We start from the raw sequence: 19,951 nt of genomic DNA, 5'->3' as shown, positions 1-19,951 counted from the left end.
CATCGCCTACAGTATATAAAAAAGTGCCGCTTGTAAAAAACCTCAAAGCAATGCATACTATCTGTGTGGTAGTGAGAGCCCGGCTTTGCCTAGTTTGACTTCGAATATAAGGTGATAATAAATCTTTGAGGTACAATATTCCCCGTCAGCTAAAGTAGTATCTTTTGAAAAGAATTTCCTCCGGGAGCAATAAAGGATCTTGCCGATCGCGCAAACCCCTCTCTATATGAAATTCTAGTCTTATAATTTGCACACCAATATCAATTGGTCGCTCATTCATGAACGGCGAAGCCAAGACTGAATGAATTCCACATACGGATACTGATTACGTGTGTGAGCTAATCCTTGTTTACGCAGAACAAACATGCTCCGAGCAGGTTTGAGGATTAGGATGTGTTGCTATGACAACACTTCCAGCAAGAGTTTCGAAAAACCGACAGATCCAGGATCAGGCCAAATCGTCAACAATTACATCCGGCTAAACGACTAATCCATGTACGAAAAATACCCCCCTGGTCTCTTTGGGTACAGAGAAGCATACTAAGCGTAACAAATGCAATCCACGTAATAAGACCACCATGTACTAATATCACACCAAACCTGGGTATTTTCTACTTTTGGGTTCTCATTATTTTGCTCATTAACTGGGCTAAAAGTGAGTGAAAAGGAATTATGATAGCGAAAAAAGTTGATGTAAATAACAGCATTATTTAAAGGTCAAAAGATACAAAAACGTGAAAGTTTAATTTGAGACATTTGCTTTATGTAGCTGTAGCAGTCATACTCCTGTTTTGTTCCAAACTGCATATACTGACAGCTGACACTGTAGTGATGGTTTTGCCATTTTACCAAGTATTGTAAATGCACAAAATGTAGCTGAGTAATGATTTATACTAAAAAATAATGTATGAAAGAAAGACAAACAGCAAGCAAGGCTAGTTTCATTTAAAAAGTAGCTATTTCTTTAAATTGTTGCTGCAATACTGATATGCAGTGAATATTATCTTATTTTCCTTAGAAAAGTGAATCCCTTCAGTGGCATGCATTACCTTACTTTTTTGCATAAAATCAGTAAACAAATTATCAAACAGTTATAAACGACTGGCCAGCCACACATTAATAATAAAAACTATCTAGTTTTGATCAATAGCAGGTCAATAGGTATATCACTACCAAAAAAAATATAAAGCGTGCTGAGGTTTTAAAGCCCCACAGCTAAGAGTGCTCATTTTCACATAAGAAATAATTAATTCAGAATTACACAACGTAACTCTATAGGTTAATCTGTTAGTATCTGTCTATGAGATGATGACAAATAGAATGTGGATCCATGCAGCTATGTAATAATCCAAAACACACAAAAAACTCTAAAACAGAATGACTTGTGCTATGGAGTCCTTGCCCTTAACCTGTGGTAATTTACCTGTGGCATGGAATGTGGAATGCAGTAAATGACCTGCATTTACATGTATAGCTTGGCATTCTTTTTCACCAAAAACAGAAAATGCTGCAACAATATATTCAATGAAGAAATTAAACGTATATGCATTTCTCCACTGTTTGATTCACAGTCAGCAGGATGACAGTGATCAAGGGTGCTTCTTCTCAATTCAAGTGACTCAAATTTGAATTCCATCCTGTTCACAGTCAAGGTGAGCTTTGCGCTTCTCCAAATGACCATATGTATTTTATTTGATGTCTATAAATTATTGTTGTTAGTGGGTGTGAATGGCATTATGCCCTGCAATAGGATAGTACAACATCCAGAATTGGTTTCTGCCTGCTACCACTGCTGCTAGAATAGGCTACTTGCAGCCCTGAACTGGACAAGCATGTTATCAAATGAATGGATGAGCTGATATTTGTTTAAGCACATTGCCTTTATTATTAGGTACTGAATGAACACAGAAGCACATTTGTGGTTTAAACGAATGCAAGTACAGATACTTATTAAGGGTTCAAAAATTTTTTCTTGCCATTGAACTTAAGTACTTACTATTGACTTTAGCTTTAATTTCCACAAAAATAAAAAGGCAAAATGTACAGAATGTTCCATATTGTTTGTTTTACTCTACTGTATTTATTTTATATTATTATTATTAATAATAGTAATAATAACAATCTTTTTTCTTATATCCCTACATTGTTGCTATGATTCCCTTGAGCATGGGAAAGGTGCTATATAAATAAAATGTATTATTATTATTATTATGATAATAGGTTGCCAGTTGCTTATTTTTATTCAAGTGTTTCCTGCTGTATAAATTATGAATACATAACATGGTGGAGAAGGTGTGTCTTTGCTTATATCTTTGGTGTCTATAATTAGAATTAGAATCTGTGAAGGAAATTGAAAGTTAAAAATACAGTCCATAAAGGAAAGGTACATGATTTAGATGCTGAAGTAATACTAAAATTCAACCAGAACCAGAAACCAGAAATTGGACACAGCAAAAGTAACAGTTTTTAACACATACATACATAGATACATACATACATACATACATACATACATACTGTACATACAGACAGACAGAAAGAAGCCCATCAACAGTGAACTCAAAGAAAACAACAGCAGTAAAGCTGTAAAGAAACTTAAATTACTGAAAATATAAACAATCTCCATTGTATATTACTGAAACAAAATTTTATGGACAGAGGGCAATCTTCTGCCACAGTGAAAGTGAGACAAAGTTTGAAGAAGGGGATAAATACAGACTGATCCAAAGCATACCATTGTTTGGCTAGTTCTTCATCATGCAGCATATACCCAAGAACTGTCAACACAACCAAAGAGTGGAAAGTCTTAAAGTGGCCAAATCAAACTTCTGATTTAAATCTGGTTTAGCATACATTTATTTACAGAAAAAGGCCTACCACTCATTATGACAAATGTCAGCTGACAGCAATAGCAGCAAAGTCAAATGAATAAACCAACAGTATGGCAATGTCCAACTATTTCTGTTTGAGTCACTTGCATTACGACTAATCCATCTTAGTTCCCTCCTGATATGACGACTATTATTGAATGACTGTTCTTTCTTGCACTATTATGCATGAAACAGTTTGAGAGAGAACCTAGCTCTAATGTTAGGCTCATGCAATAACATTCAAGTCTATAATTTCTGCTAAAATACTATAGTAACATCTTACATGTTACTCAATTTACAGGTTCCCTGAAAGAGGTTACAGAGCAAATAATATGATTATTACATGTTGATTTAATTGTTTGTGTGTATCAAAAATGAATGGCTTTTTCTGGTACAGCTTATGTGAAGAGTAGTACAATAGTGAAAAACTTGAGATTAAAAAATAAAAATAAACTTTGATATACAATGTAAATAAACATTACATCTTTAGTTAGCCTGCCTTATCATCCACACTTCTCTTTCCCAGCCCCACTCCACCCTTCAGAAGGCCTGAAATTGATCTTCCAGTAAAGAAATTCAATTCCAGATTTTGTTGCTTACTAGATCTAGACCTCTGCACAAACAGGAATCATCTAAAGCCTGTCTATTCATTATTCCAAAGCCATGTTTTGCTACTTTTGACAAAACTCCAAAACAGCTTTGACTCCAGAATTGTGTCTTGGCTTTAGTCACTGAGCAATAACAAAATTCAGACTCTGGTCTATTCTAATTCTGAAATTGGCATTGCTGCATCTGGATATTTGTATTATCCTTCCACTTGGATGTACTATATTGTTAATACTGCCTATAAATGGGGGAAATGAAGCACTAATTATTTTTACCAATGTTTACAAATATTAAAAGCATTATACTCTATAAAGATGCATTGAAAGTGTAACACTCAACAAGAAAACACTCTGAATATGAATAGATAGTTGATGGAAAATTCATTGAGAGTTATGGCAACCACTGACTTTCAGCAACTCCTACCACTCAGTTACTTCAATCCAAATATTATAAATTAAGCTTTAATTACCACTCCAACTTGTCTTCTGCCATGTATTGGTAACAGAACTTTTCACAGATGCAATAACACTTAATTTTCTTTCATTAAGATGATCACTTCTTCTTGTACTATAATAACTATAAGGAAAAAATGGGTTTACAAAATGAATAGAGTGAAAAGTCAAACAAAATGACACCTTTTATTGGCTAACTAAAAAGATTACAATATGCAAGCTTTCAAGACAACTCGGGCCCCTACTTCAGGCAAGATTTTGCTTGACATCTCACTACATCTGTAATGGCTAACACAGTACAACACCCTAGTACTACAAAATGAATAGGCAAGAGTATATAATACTGGATATACATAAAAATGTTTTCAAACTTGCTTAATCCAACTCAGGTTATTCATACTTATATACATACAGTACAATCTTCAGTTCTGTCTTTTTTTGAAGTGGTGCTAAAACTAGGGTTTACTCTTGCAGATAAGCAAATAAATATGTGAGATAAACTCCGATTGTTCTGGGCACAATTAAAAAATTTGAATCAACTAAGGGAAAAAATATATGCTGTGTTAAAACAATATTAAAACCTTGCTTAATGTATTCTTTTTTTTCCAAGGGCAAACCACATTTTTTAAACTTAATGGAGTTAGATGTCATTACTTTTCTTTTTTGCTACTATTAAAACCCCTTTTTGTCTTCATTTACTTCATTTTTCAATTTATATTTTATGCAAAATTGTAATAGAATTACATCTAGCCCAAACTAGTTGAACATTATACTCTCTTAATAATACACCAGCTCAGTCTTAATTGATGTCCAGAGAAGTGGATAATCTGTCCTCCATGGACTACAGATTATGTTTCACTCCACATTCAGTGTACCCAATAAAAGTTACATCATCTCACCTTTTCGTCTTGCACTGATCACGCTATCTTACCTGATCACCTTTTCTTTAGCACCAGCTATACCAGTTCACTAGTGATTAAAGTATATTGAAAGTAATAACAGTGTGCATTGGTCTTTTCCAAAATGACTATCCATAAAATCAAAATTCAGTCTTCTTGATAAAATATAGTTGTATGCTGTTCCCTAAAATGATACCTGATATTCAGATTAAAAAGTTAGTCTAGCATTTTATAATGACCCCAACAGTTATGCCCTGCCAACTGCAAAATTAACATATGGTCTTGTTTTTCTAGTACCCTGAACTGTGGTTTTTCAAACTTGCCCATCAATTTGTGTGACGTATAAAGTATTAAAATTAATCTGTTACTTAATAAAACACTGTAGACACTGCATATTGATATTGTAACGTGTAAAACACTCTACTGCCAATATAACTTCTAATTTCAAATATGTATCTATTGTTATCTATAAAATTCTAGAATGTCAGCTACAATATTAGAAAAATGTAACATTTGTGATTTGTTAAAACCACTCAAAACGTCGGTGTGCATCATGAAGAGGTGAATACACAATAGAAACCCACAGAATTTTTCCAAATAATATTTGCACTTCAATTTTAACTGATTCATCCTTCATTTACTGTACTTCAGAAGCAGGTCCTAGATATGAGAAATTAATTCTGCCCTCTTTAATCAACTTTGTGGTGTTTATTTTTATTTAGTTTTATAACGGCCATTACTACTACCATACGTATTATGCAACCCTGTGGGTATATTTTGAGTGTAAGCATACACGTTTTTTTTTTTTTAAACACTGTGATTTTGCTTTCTGTGCTACACAAGATAAACATTAGTCTGTTTACGTTGTTAATTACAAAAAAGGTTCATTAAGCTTTCATTTTACACAAAAAAATAAATATATAAAAATAAAACAATAAAAACGCCTACCTTCTAATCTGAAGGGCTTATTTTGACAATTTGAACAATGTTTTTTTTATCTACAACAGTACTAAATAAACACCCACATGCATAGATCTCCCAAAGATCCTCCGATTTTCTCCAACATTCCAAAGACATGCTTGTAAATTGGACTGGTGTCAGTGGTCCCTATGATGGAATGGCACGCTATCCAAGGTTGGTTCTGTCCTTGTACGGGATTCTGTAGTTAGAGATTCTGAATGTCTCCGCATTAGACCACGTGAATTAAAACAAGAGTTGAGTATCTTTTTAATATGTTTAAAAGTATAAAAAGACATCGAAGGGAAATCCATGTATTAACATTATGCTTTATTTATGCCTCAATTTTTACTGCTAAAATTTCGTTTTCAACCTAAATCATGCTTTATATGCACAATACGCTTATGTTCATGTTACTTTAGATTAAATTAGATTAGATAAACTTTATTAACCCACGAGAAAAATTAAAATTTACACAACAAGTTAGGAAAGGTTCTGGAAAAAAGTCTGCTTTACCACCGTCAAGACTACACAGGAAAACGTCAACATTTAACTGCAAGCGTTTAAATCAAGGCGAATTCAAATTCTCACACCTTCATGAGACCGACTAAAGTGCAACTCCTTATGAACTGAAATGGTTATTTATTAACCAAGTGACAAATAAGCGATTTATCGTTTATACTTCTCGACACTATTCAATATTCACGTTTACTCGTGCCATTTGTCCCTCCACTCTCCTCACCGTGTCCAAGTTGCCCATACCCTTCCTAATCTTCCTTGTCACTGTGGTCACACCAACTTGCCTTTTCTCCACTGCAAGGACCGCCAAAAACTAGACTGCTGTCTCGTGATCACTTTTATCGACGACTACAGCAATTTTCTCTTCTCCAGCCACGAGCACACCGGCTCCTCTACTTCGGCGGAACGAGCCTGGAACCTAGAGGTGTTGGGCCGTGCTCAGCTCAGCTCAGTCCGGCTCTCTCCTGTTCTCCATGGGGCGGGGCGAATGATGATTCGATTTGGTTTGGTTCGGTCCGGTCCGGGTTGTCTCCCCAGGCGAAGCCTGACTTCCTGTTAAGACACACCTCTCACCTTCACACCGTCCGCGACCGCCCCTAGTACACCAATCCCTTCAGTCAGCCTGCTGTCGCGGAATCTGCGATGAAAACATCCGGTTCTCAACCGGATGCGGACTCTCCAGAAAAGAAACTCACTCCTCCTTCGCTCGCTCGTTTCTTTGACTCCAGAGCAACGCAACTTCCGGGAAACATATGAAAGTGAAAAGTTTAATGTATAAACCGTGTCTTCTTGTTCACTAGTTCTGTGTCATTTTTACTAGTGCCTAGCTGGGACTCTTGTGAATCCTCATGTAAAAGGTAGGTTTTGTCCCACTCCCAGCAATCGTGACTCCGTGTGTGGCGAGGTTCCGAAATCACCCACGTCTGAGCAAGCTGTCACGGCTTAGCTGTAGGCCTCAACTGTCCGCTTAGGGAACAAGATACACATTTGTCCTCTTTAAGCAGTAATGCCCCATTTAGCATCTGTATTCTGTCCATGAAGATAGCCAGGCAAACAAATTTTCCCGCTGAAGTTCGATTTAAAGTTCCTTTGCCATGCCAACCGAGAATTAAACCCATACACACGACCCAACAGTGTCCATTCACCCTCTTTAAAAAGTACCGCCTGCACATGACATGCTGCCATTGACTAAGCGATAAGATACGGCAGAATGGTGTACGTTACAAATGGGCACTTAGCGTCTAGGAAGCACTCCTTGGGATATCATCTAGCCTTCCCGAATATGCAGTGTTGGGGAATGTTGCTTTTAAAAGTAACTTAATTCCAGTACTCATTACAAAAAGACAACTATATATGTTACATAGTAACTTATTATAAAATGTAACGTGTTACAATGTGATACTTTTGTGTTTTCCACTTTTGCATGAAAACTGCAAATTTCTCTGGCCAGAATTTTTTTATTAAATGTTAAACCCATATATGAACTTTAATGAAACTGACCAGAAACATGGCCACATTTGGTAATTATTTTCTGTGTTATAAACCCATTTAGTCTTTACCGTGCTGTGAAACAGTGTTTGAAGTGGAAATAAATAATTGTCAGTACAATTTGGTTTTGTAAATTGCTTAGTCCTCCTCGCAATGCATTATACATTTTATGCAATTTCTTAACCACAGGGGTGGGGTACCTCACAGAGTTTAGAGCACATTGTTAGAAGTATACTATAGCAAAGAGTGGCCATGGTCTCCTGAAAGTTTTGAGCATGCTGATTATATCAAAGAGTGAGGTTTGGGCACCTTTGGGGGACAGAGCTAGAGGTACTGTTATGCATTGTTATACAGCCATATATAGCAGGTACTCCAGCACTGAAACAGAAAAATGCAGGTATGGCCCCACTCCAAGCCCAGCTGTGAAGTAAACAAAATTCATCCCCTTTTTGCATTACCAACATGAGCCACCCTTCATGGTATGAACACTGGCCATTGAGACAACTGATCACACTATTCCAAAATACTTATAAGCAAATAATGTGAGTAAACCTAAACAGATACTGTATAGGTTTCTGTTAGTGGATTACACACTCTTTCCTTGTTGGCTGTGTGATTGTTCCCTGCAAAGGACCAGACCAGTTAGGAGGGATGACACCAGCATGCAGTCTCTGGTTTAAGAGGGTGGTTGTTGGTACTGAATCCTGAATTCAGATTCCTCTACTAGGGTCGTATTTTTGAGACTCAAAGGAACATTGTTTCTCTTGACACCCAGAACTAGGCCTGAATCACATCCTTGTAGCATTGGGAGTGAACGTGACATGTTCCTTCTCTCTAGTACACTTATTGTTTCATAGCAAGCACTCTTGCAAAATATTTTAGAAAATATCATAAAGAGCTGAGCCATGATAGCTACTTTGTCATGACAGCCAAGACAGAACATGGCATCTGAGTTACCCCTGTGTAGTCTTCAGGATACAGCCCCTAAAACACAAGGCAAATAGAAGAATTCCCTATTTATCTAGGAGAGCCAGCCGGGAGTCAGTTACCCGTATTTATGCATCTAAGTCCTATTTTCCATTTATGACTGAATTTTGGTTGGCTTTATTGTTTGTCTGCCTCATATGTTTCAGAGTCACTAAGTAGTAACAATGCCTGTCTTAGTAAACCTCAAGTGCACAGAAGCTCGAGGAAAATCAAGAAATGGAAATAGCAACTGGAAACAATTTTGAGAAGTGAGCAACTAGTGGTCTGAACAGGTTATTGGGAAAGGCAACACAGAATATGTACTTTATTTAGTCATGGTTGGTGTTTTCAACAATTTCAATCAGCTTGAATTCTGGTGCAGCAGCAGTCAAATGTGTCTGTTCATTTGAAAGCACAGGGAAGGGAAAGCCGTGGCAGTGACACTGCAGTCACTTCTTCATCTCTTTGCATATTCTCATTGGTCTGAGGAGTCCTGGTTTTCAATGACTTTCATCATCCACTTTCTCATGCGGAAAAGATGGGTGTAGAAGCCAAATTTGTCATCACGGTCACATCCCTCACCCCAGGAGACAATCCCAACTTGATACCAGAGCCCATCATCTGGATTCTGCAACAGAAGCAATATATTATTTTTATTTGTGAACTTCGGGATCTGCGCTTGCTTTGTGATTAGCCATTTTGTTGTCTTCAGGTAGCTTCTAATTAACAATTTTTGTTTGTTTCAGCCATGACAATGGGGAACACTAATGCACTTCTAGAGTATGAGTATGTTTTTGTAACTCACCATCATGACAAATGGTCCGCCGCTGTCTCCCTCACAGGCATCACCCCGTTTTGAATCAGTGGAAGAATAACCTGAGAAGTCAGGAAGAGACAGATTTCAAACCCAGTGGGAAGCCTCATCACTACTCCTTGCAAGTCATACTGTACCTAGAAGCAGGTGCACACGGTCAGCTATGAGGAAAACGGAAGCAACTGTTTTCAGTGTGTAAATCTGGTGGCACTCTTGACAGTTTTCTCAGTCACTGATAAAAAATGGGCATTTATCTTATATCAGGGCACTACAGTAAGCATACTATATCTTTCTTGGTATGAAAAGGGAACGACAAAAATGTCTTCCTCATTTCTCTTCATGAAACATAAAAAAAGTAGCTGGTGTAACTTAAAGCATTAATTTCATATTCAGTACATATTTTAATGGTGTTTTTAATCAATTTTTGCCAGGTTTAGAGCCATTTTGATGCTTTTGCTACACAGCACTGTTTAGCTTAAGGCTATAGCATGGTGCATACTTGGCTCACATTTTGAAAAATGTATATCAGTATCAAGGATTTAACCTTCATGAACCATGCAACTGCACCTTGGCTCGGTATGATTTAGACATATTGAGAATACTCTTCCCCATAATGAAAGGACCCTTTGCACAGATTAATATTTTTGGGGAAAGATTCATTGCCTTATGTTCTGAATATACTTGTTTCAACACAGGATCGTGGAGGGCAAGATCCTAGCACAGCAATGTCAAGCGTAATGCAGAAAGTAAAGTTGAATGAAATGTCAAAATGTTACAGGGCATAGTGATGCTGGGCCAGTTTGGAGATCCCTAATTTGCACATCTTTGTGATGTGCGAGAACAGTAGAGGAAGTACACTAGGATGATATGGAAACTCTTTTGTAGAGAGTGCCTAGAATAGGACTCTAGAGCTGTAAGGCAACAGTACTTACAGTACCTCTGAACCTTACAGAAGTTTCACAAACAAAGGGAAACCATTTAGTCTGTCATTTTCTAAGTCCCGCCAAGTTATAGGGTCTTTCATCATGCTTGCCATTGTAAAGGCAAGTACGTGGTAATCTTCACTGAAGGCATTGAGTGTTCTTGATTTCTTCACTTTATTCTGTGGTTGCCTATTTTTTACTCACTTGCATGTCCTTTGAGTGATCTCAGTAAGTGAATAATTATGACAATGTTGGGAAATTCATGTAGTACTCACTACTGGGTCCAGTGCAGTTGGGAGTGATGTGGGATGCTGAGTATTCTGTAAAAGCAGAGGGAATCCTACTGACCATAGGAAAACCCTTTCAAACAAAATATTTCTACCATATTGAGATGAGAATATAATATAGAGATGCTTTGTATCCCTAAACATACAAAGTGCATGCACTTGGCTACACTTTACTAAACTCAGTACCTGCTGTTTGTGAGAACTAGTGCCCTGGTAACAGGAGTGTCTACAGCTGTGTCTTACTGTGCACTTTTTTTTTTGTAATAACTAGCAAACCTCTCCACCAGGTCACATGGCACACCTGCACAGAACATGTTGTCAGTCACTTTGATCTTGGTAGAAGTGCGGCACTTTTCTTGGTCAACAATTGGCAGATTAATTTGTTGCAGAACAGCAGGCAATGAGCGAGAATTGGACGTCCATGTTTCAAACAGATTGCCCCATCCAGTCACTCTGCCTTTGAATCCAGCAAACATGAGGCTAGGAAAGAAGAACGAAGATTATTTACAGCTGCTTCAATGAAAAAACATGCTGTTATCTGTCCAAGAGTTGAATTCTCTCTTACTTCTGAACAACGTCCTTGGTTGGCAGACAAACTGGCCAGATATAGTTTGTAAAGCTGGTTGGCTTCCTCATATGTAAAAGAGCAATATCCCTGTCTAGATTCTCTTTCCAGTTGTACTTGGGGTGCAGAATAATTTTATCAATGGCTACAATCTTCTCCTGCTGTTTTTCAAATCTGACAAATAAAGAACAGGAAAGGTCAAGAAACACTTCCAGTCATCATTTTCAGTGACTAGGGTGGAATGCCTGATGCTGTCACAATATAAAGCACTGGTTAATGCACTACTTATTACTTCATGAGATTATATTTTATATATGAAATGTGGCTATGGAGAAGAATGGAAAAGATCAGTTGGATGGTAATTTATCTAATTTAAAAGTGCTGGAAGTAATTGGTGAAGAAAGGTGCATGTTAGAAACAGTGAAAAGAAGACAACAAAACTGGATAGGACATGTACTAGGAGGAGATGGACTGTTGAAAATAGTGTTGGAGGGTAAACTAGATGGAAAGAAATCAAGAGGAAGGCCATGGGAAAACATTTTATATTGCCTGAAAGATGGTAAATTATACAAATACTGTAAGTAAAAAGAAGAGCAGAAGACAGAGTACTGTGAAGGAAATGGTGATCGAAAGACCTGCCTTATGACACATAATTAAAGGAGAAGAGGTTATTTATTATTATTATTAATACACATAGTGATGGTATTATTGTTATCTTTTATTGAACTACATGATAAATAATGTTTTGATTACTGTACAGTACAAATTAGATAGCACCAAGGATGCAAGTTAAGTTCCTAGTTAGAATCTGTTCACTATGGTATTCACGTGTACTCTTCATTTTGGTGCGGGTTTCTTTCCAGTACCACCTACAATTCAAAAGCATGCTATTATGTCAATCCAAAACTTTAAACTGGGACGCAAGCATCAAGTGGTCTGAACCTCAAGTGAAAAGGCAACACTAAGGTATTGTTTATACTTAGTCATGCATGGTATTTTCAACAATGCCAATCCACTCAAATGCTGGTACAGCAGCAGTGAAACATATCTTTGTTCATATGTATGCAGAGGGTTAGGGAAAGCCAATGCATATTCTTAATCTCCTAGCAGGTCCTCGTTGTGCGGTCCCAGATGACTTTCATCATCCACTTTCTCATAAAATGGCATTACATTTAAAGATGATTTGTAGCTTTTGCCCGTCACTTCTGCGATAGCCTGCAGCATTACATAAATATGACCAGTAAAAAGTGGGTTCAATAAAATTAATGGATGGACTGTACAATGTAGTGATGACATAATACCTATTTGTTTTAATGCTATGCAGTGAAGTGTTTGTCACAGATATTTGGTCAGTGGTTAGTAACAGGAATTGTCAGAGAAAATAGATGTAGACAAAAAGACAGATTGAGGTTACTTCCTGCAGTTTGTGGCTAAAAGGTGTTGGATTGTCAGTTTTCACAGGAGTTGTATTTTGAGTAATGGTAAAATGTTAATAATGAAAGCCAGTGTGCTGCATATCTCCTGATTATTTTTTGCTTTAAGTTATATATTTTTATAATATCATGTATCATATTTATATAGGTGCTTCCCCCATTTTTATGTTATTGTACTCATAAATTCTCTTATGAACGCTTTGAAATCCCCTCCTGGCTCACTGGTACATGAAAACTCCTACATATGAAATTCTGTTTGAGTTGTCTTGATGTCTAATTATGCTAGATGTCAAGCTTTTTGAGGTTATTTTTCACATACTGAACCAATCTTAGAAGTTTTTTATTTTCCTCTTCATTGTGTCAGCTGATCAACTAACCACATTCTAGAATCAAGAACTCCACCTACATCCTAAATCTACCAAACTGCTATGAACTTTTTTATTTACTCTTGTATCTTTTCATTAGATTTAATAATGTACACATGCCTAAGTCAAATGCAGGTACTGTATATACTGTTGTCTTCTTCTTCTTTCGGCTGCTCCCGTTTTGGGTTGCCACAGCAGATCATCCTCTTCCATATCTTTCTGTCCTCTGCATCTTGCTCTGTTACACCCATCACCTGCATGTCCTCTCTCACCACATCCATAAACCTTCGCTTAGGCCTTCCTCTTTTCCTCTTCCCTGACAGCTCTATCCTTACCATCCTTCTCCCAATATACCCCACATCTCTCCTCTGCACATGTCCAAACCAACGCAATCTTGCCTCTTTGACTTTGTCTCCCAACCGTCCAACTTGAACTGACCCTCTAATGTACTCATTTCTAATCCTATCCATCCTCGTCACACCCAGTGCAAATCTTAGCATCTTTAACTCTGCTACCTCCAGCTCTGTCTCCTGCCTTCTGGTCAGTGCCACCGTCTCCAACCCATATAACATAGCTGGTCTCACTACTGTCCTGTAGACCTTCCCTTTCACTCTTGCTGATACCCATCTGTCACAAATTAGTCCTGACACTCTTCTCCACCTATTCCACCCTGCCTGCTCTCTCTTTTTCACCTCTCTTCCACAATCCCCATTACTCTGTACTGTTGATCCCAAGTATTTAAACTCATCCATCTTTGCCAACTCTACTCCTTGCATCCTCACCATTCCACTGACCTCCCTCTCATTTACACACATGTATTCTGTCTTGTTTCTACTGACCTTCATTCCTCTCCTCTCTAGAGCATATCTCCACCTCTCCAGGGTCTTCTCAACCTGCTCCCTACTATTGCTACAGATCACAATGTCATCAGCGAACACCATAGTCCACGGGGACTCCTGTCTAATCTCGTCTGTCAGAAAGAAGGGACGAGGGATCGCATTTCGAAACACTTCTATTGGCTAAATATGTGCTGAGATATGGAGCAGTTTTGTAGGTTTTGCCCCGACTGTCAAGTTGTTTCCACTTATAGACCCGCTAGGGCTCCCCTCTCACCAATACCTATTTTGGATGTCCCTTTTGACAGTGTTGGCCCACTCCCCAAGAGTAAGAATGGTTATGAGCATATGCTCATGTTGGTTGATTATGCAACAAGATACCCCAAGGTGGCCAATCCACAGAAGGCCAACACACAAGCTGTTGCAGGCTCTATCAGAAATATTCATGCATATTGGCATTCCTTGTGAGATTTTAACTGACCAGTGCAGTCCCTTTACTTCCCGTGTCATGAAGCAGCCGTGTGAGAGCCTTCCAATTAAACAATTGAGCACCACTGTTTATCATTGACAGACAAATGGCCTAACTAAACGATTTAACAAGACTTTGAAACAGATGATTGGCTCATGATGGCCCGACCTCCCCAGTCACCTACCGCCTTGAGTCTGTTCGAACTGTTATTTGGCCGCCAACAACGAAGGGTGTTGGACATTTTTTGGGAGGAATGGATGGGGGTTCCCAGTGCAACTCACGGGGAGAGATTTGTTGATCGGGTTGTTTGGTTCCAAGGTCAGATTTCTAGATTGTTCACTATCACAGTGGAACATCAGCAGCACAAACAGGAGGTGCAAAAACATAATTGGTCAGTGGCAAACTTTTCAAATTCAAAAGGGGTGATCAGGTATTGGTGTTGATCCCATCTGAGCCAAATAAATTTTAGGAAAAGTGGCTGGGTCCGGTGGTAGTGGAAGAACATATGAGTTCCATGAATTATGAGGTCAGAAGTTTTGTCTAACGAAACCCCATGCAAAACTTGCATGTTAACCTTTTGAAGGAGTGGCACGAACCTCACGAGATGCTGGCCACTTCTGCTGCAATATCCCAGACAGAGGTTACTATTGGTGATGATCTGATGGACACCCAGAAGGCTGAGTTGCTCTCAGTGATCTTTTCGGCCATGCCTGTCCAGACTGAAATTGCTGAACACAAAATCATAATTGAAAAATATAAATGCACCTGTATCATCTTCCAGAAGCGACGAGGAATGTGATACGAGGAGGAGGTGAAGCAGATGCTCTAAGTGGATGTAATTCATGAGAGTAAAAGCAAATGGCGAAGCCCAGTTCTGTGTAGATTTTAGACATTTGAATAAGATTTCCAAGTCTGATGTGTACCCAATGCAGGCAGTCAGTCATCGCCCAACATGCTATCCTGACACATGGTCACGGGGGTCTGCTGGAGCCAATCCCAGCCAACACAGGGAGGAAGGCAGGAACAAATCCTGGGCAGGGTGCCAACCCACCGCAGGACACACACCAAGCCCACACTAGGGACAATTTAGGATCGCCAATGCACCTAACCTGCATGGCTTTGGACTGTGGGAGGAAACCAGAGCACCCGGAGGAAACCCACGCAGGCACGGGGAGAACATGCAAACTCCACACAGGGAGGATCCGGGAAGTGAACCCAGGTCACCTTACTACGAGGCAGCAGTGCTACCACTGTGCCACTGGTACCCAATGCAGCGAATTCATAACTTATTGGAGAAACTCGGGCAAGCCTTGTACATTTCATCCCTGGATCTCACAAAAGGGTTCTGGCAGGTGCCCCCTGGAGGACTCCATTTGCGAGAAGACCACATTCACCATATCAGACAGGTTGTTCAAATTCACTAGACTCCCATTTGGTGTCCATGGTGCACCATTGATTTTTCAACGTATGATGGACCAGATCCTTGATGATGTGGTCATTTTCAGTAATGATTAGGGCTCTCATCTTGATCGCCTGCAGGCAGTTCTTGACAGTTTGAGGCTGGCTGGCTGGGTTGATGGCTAACCCTAAGAAGTGTAAATTGGGTATGTCAGAAATTCATTATTTGGGGTATTCCATGGGGAATGGTGTGCTTAAAGCTCAAGTGGACAAGGTGGGGGAAATGCAGAAGCAGGTCTGTGCTTTCTTCTGACTCGTTGGTTATTACAGGAGATTTATTCTGAATTTTGGTCATAGATCCTCCCCTCTTATTGACTTTGCCGCTTTGTCCTCATTCCCAGTTCTGCAGAATCTGGACTTTTCTAAGGAATTCATTCTACAGATGGAGGCAATTGCTTTTGGTTTGAGGTTGGTGCTGTCTCAGTGTTTTGATGGGGAGGAACATCCCATCACATTTCTGAGCATGAAATTTCTCTCCAGGGATCGTAATTACTCAAACATTGAGAACGAATGTTTGGCAATTAAGTGGGTGGTGGAGTCATTCTGCTACTACTTATGGGGTCGTGACTGACCACGCTGTGCTCCAGTGACTGTACAGACAGAAGGATACAAATGCCTGCCTCACTCAGTGGTTTATTAGCTTGCAGCCATTTGCTTTTGATGTTCTACACCATCCCGCTTCTGCACACGTCAGTGCTGTCGTTCTCTCGCATCTGGCTGAACCTGGCTTAGACTGTTGCTTTGTCCACATCGGTGTAAACAAAACTGCGGTGGGGGTGTGAGATTTTTGAGACCATCTCCAAATGTGCTGCACACCGAAATGCAGTTGATGCATCTGTCAAGAATTGCTTGTCCATTACAGAGGCAACCGCAGGCTTGTGGCATCAGTCACCCAATGGTTGATACAGGGAATATTCCAACCCTGCCCTTGTCCTGGCTCGTCACTGCTTGTTTGCTTTGTCTGTGTGTATTAAAGGGGTAGTTCACATTTGAATAAATACCCTGACTCTTCTTGTTTTGAGGGGAATAAAGTTGATTTTCTTGAAGCCTTTGGACTCGGCATCTTCTCTTAGATGCAAGACAGTGACTCAGGCATAACAGTATCAATAGGTGTCTTCAGCAGTTGTGCTATTTCAAGGTTTCTGATTATAAATATGAAAATATTTTTGATATTTGATTCTTTACTGGTAATCCTAACTCCCCTAGAGCCACTACCAGAAAGTTAAAAATGATACATTTCAAACATTAGCCATGTGGGTTATTATTTTAGAGTATTTCAAAGTCAGTGATTATGAATGTAATGTCATTTTTCATTTTTGATCCTTTACTAGGGATGTAGCCCTCTATGAACCTCTATCAGAAGATAAAAAATTACAAATTTCTATCACAATTGGAATATTAATACTTGAAAATTTTAAATTGAAGTATACATTTTAATATTTTGGATATTTGACAATAACTATTCTTGTTTATTATGTACTTCTAACTCATGAAATAAAGCACTACATTTCTTATGAACACTGCAAAATAGGTTGGCTTATGTTAATTTTTTTTTCTGATCAATATTGGCGACTTACTGAATCCTGATGTTAAACAGCATAAGATAAAAACCAGTACACTAACACAGTGTCATTCACTTTATGTCAGTTTGATAGGTGACAATCAGCCTGGCATTTTTAACCATTGTAAGAAGTGTACAACAATCTCCAAATTCCAATTAATATTTACAAAGGCGTACCTAACATAACATACTACAGAGGTCATTTTCAAAAAATATTAAAATAGCTCAATTCAATAGCATTTGATAAAAATATGCTCTTAGAAAATTATACACTGGGTTTTACAAAATGTATGAAATGAGTATATGAGTATGAGTTTTCATCCAGTTGTTGCAATTGGTTCCTATTTTCTGCCAATATTAAAGAGGAAATTTTTTTAATAGGAGGGCTTATTGTCACACGTACCAAAGTTTGTGGTCATACCATGAACTGTTTTTATAGGTGTTCTTGTATAAAAGAATATACTTTAATACATTCTTCCACCCTCTGCTTACTATTTAGTATCTTATGTTCTTTATAAACACACCCCACTACTTTTCCTGGCTACAGAACTACTTGTGATGAGAAAATTATTTTGTCCATTAATTAACTTTTGAATTTGACTAACTCCGTTGAGATCATTAAGACTGGACCCATTCCCAGCTGAATCCAACAGTGAGGCAGCAGTTAAACGATTTCAGTAATTCAAAATGTAGTTCTGTCTTGCTTACAGTATGAAATGTAGGAACTAATGAAATTTCGTATCTGTATGGTGTGTTATCTGGAAGAGATACACCTGTAATTTTCCACTCTAGCAGTCTGCTTTTTATGTTAAATTGTGAAAGCTAGTACTAAAAGACTTGACTTCTCTGCATTTAAAAGAGAACTGCTAAAATATAGGACGTCAAGTTGAGTAGAAGCAGTTCTATTTTGTTACACATTTGAATGGAAATTTAATTTCCACAATCAATGCAACTTACAGTATTTATCACCCTAAATTAATGAGATTTTTATCGCATTTTAAGTCACTTTGCAAATGAGCTGTTTGAAGAGAACGGCAGATTGTTAAAAAGCTAAACAAAAGATACACAAAAAGTTTGGAGCCCTGCTGAATGTTATAATAACCCAATATGAACTTATTTGGGCTTTTTATATTAGCACAACAGCTTTTATTCTTCTTCATGGGATTCAAGCCTCACAAAATTTTACAGATGTTTATTATTTTTGAGTGATATTTAAAATTTCACTAGGAACACTAAAAAATCTAAAGCTACCATGCTTGTTTGTAGTACAGAAATAATTGAAATAGATATATTTTTGTGGAGTAAATACTAACACACATTGAAATTTATTTCAATTTTTCACATGTAGAAACAATAGAGAATTTTTGTTTTCACAAGAAATGTTACACTGATGTATTTATGTGTGCATGTATTTATCTAAAGTAACTTACAAACCACAACTTGAAGGTAAAGTTAGTATCAATTTAGCTTGAATGGCTGACACTAGACTATATAGTGAGTGTTGTATGGTGCTTCTTTCTCTACTAGACCTGTTGTTGTTCATTGTTATTATACATTATACTACACAGTGCAGTGTATTATTTCATTATTGTTAATATTATTATAATGGTGGTTACAGTGGGAAAATATGAAAATATTCCAGGCTCATATGTTTTCAAAGCTGGTTAGAAGGCACTTACTTAGCACGGTAATGTTTCCCAAGGCGCACCAGGATGTCAGAAGCCGTAAAGTTTTTATCCCAAGGTGGGTAAAGTATACAGTGGGCTGCAGTCAGAATCCACTGGTCACTAAGCAGACTGCCTCCACAAAGCAGTTCCTGAGGAGCCTTCTTATACAACATCACCTGCCTGAAAAATTCAAACCAAAGTATGTCATGACAGGATGCTCGCTCTGCTAAGAAAAAAAAAAGATAACAACAAACCTCATGTCCATTTGGTGTTTGGCTACTCTCTGACAACTTACCAGGGAGCACTGCCTTCTTTTGCATCCTTTCCACCAACAACTCGTTCTTTTACATAAGACTGAAGCAGCTCTTTATCAGTGGCATCCTCTTTATTTATTTTTTCAAACAGGGGTCTCTTACCACAATCTGAAAGTCAGAGAGAGGGAATAATTGACATAATGCTATTCTCAATTTAAATCTCTTTGCCACTTTACTATTAGACACCAGTAGCATCTTCTACAAGAAATCCAGATCTTTTCTCTCAAAACAATACTTGGCACAGGGTCTTCAGTCTGGTCTTAACAGCAGCATTTTACTGGCAAAAGTACATTTGTAGGTGCAATAAGAGTTATACACACCACGTCAAAACCACAATAATCCTCTCTGTGGAGTTCACAATGGATATCTCTCTATTATAATAAAAAAAAACCTGGGATGAGACAAGACTTTTTCAGAGAGATATTTTCATGTCCTGCGAGACAAGACTTTGTGCCAAGAGATTTAACCATGCCTGGGGCTGGAAATAAAAGACAAAGAGTAG

The 19,951-nt window shown here is 38.2% G+C and overlaps 2 protein-coding genes across 3 annotated transcripts in view; both read right to left on the bottom strand.

Annotated features, from left to right (window-relative positions):
* The window catches only part of arhgap1 (Rho GTPase activating protein 1), a 60,777-nt gene extending 53,777 nt beyond the window's left edge, over positions 1-7,000 (bottom strand). Inside the window, exon 1 of one of the 2 annotated variants that reach the window (XM_051922716.1) lies at positions 6,877-7,000. The gene's annotated coding sequence lies outside the window, so the exon portion shown is untranslated. Of the gene's footprint in view, positions 1-6,583 lie in introns of both variants that reach the window. The other variant, XM_051922715.1, reaches the window with a different exon arrangement.
* Positions 7,001-9,051: 2,051 nt separating this feature from the next.
* The window catches only part of f2 (coagulation factor II (thrombin)), a 34,834-nt gene continuing 23,934 nt past the window's right edge, over positions 9,052-19,951 (bottom strand). Inside the window, exons 10-15 of the mRNA XM_028794307.2 lie at positions 19,431-19,557; positions 19,148-19,315; positions 11,347-11,520; positions 11,083-11,261; positions 9,563-9,633; positions 9,052-9,385 (exon numbers count right to left, since the gene is read on the bottom strand). Of these exons, the coding sequence (XP_028650140.2) occupies positions 9,233-9,385; positions 9,563-9,633; positions 11,083-11,261; positions 11,347-11,520; positions 19,148-19,315; positions 19,431-19,557 (872 nt within the window). The 3' untranslated portion in view covers positions 9,052-9,232. The remainder of the gene's footprint in view (positions 9,386-9,562; positions 9,634-11,082; positions 11,262-11,346; positions 11,521-19,147; positions 19,316-19,430; positions 19,558-19,951) is intronic.

The sequence above is a fragment of the Erpetoichthys calabaricus genome, chromosome 2 (genome assembly GCF_900747795.2).
Source record: "Erpetoichthys calabaricus chromosome 2, fErpCal1.3, whole genome shotgun sequence".
NCBI classification, from domain to species: Eukaryota; Metazoa; Chordata; class Cladistia; order Polypteriformes; family Polypteridae; genus Erpetoichthys; species Erpetoichthys calabaricus.
Note: the sequence above shows the minus strand (reverse complement) of the source record. Positions and strands in the feature narration are given on the sequence as shown.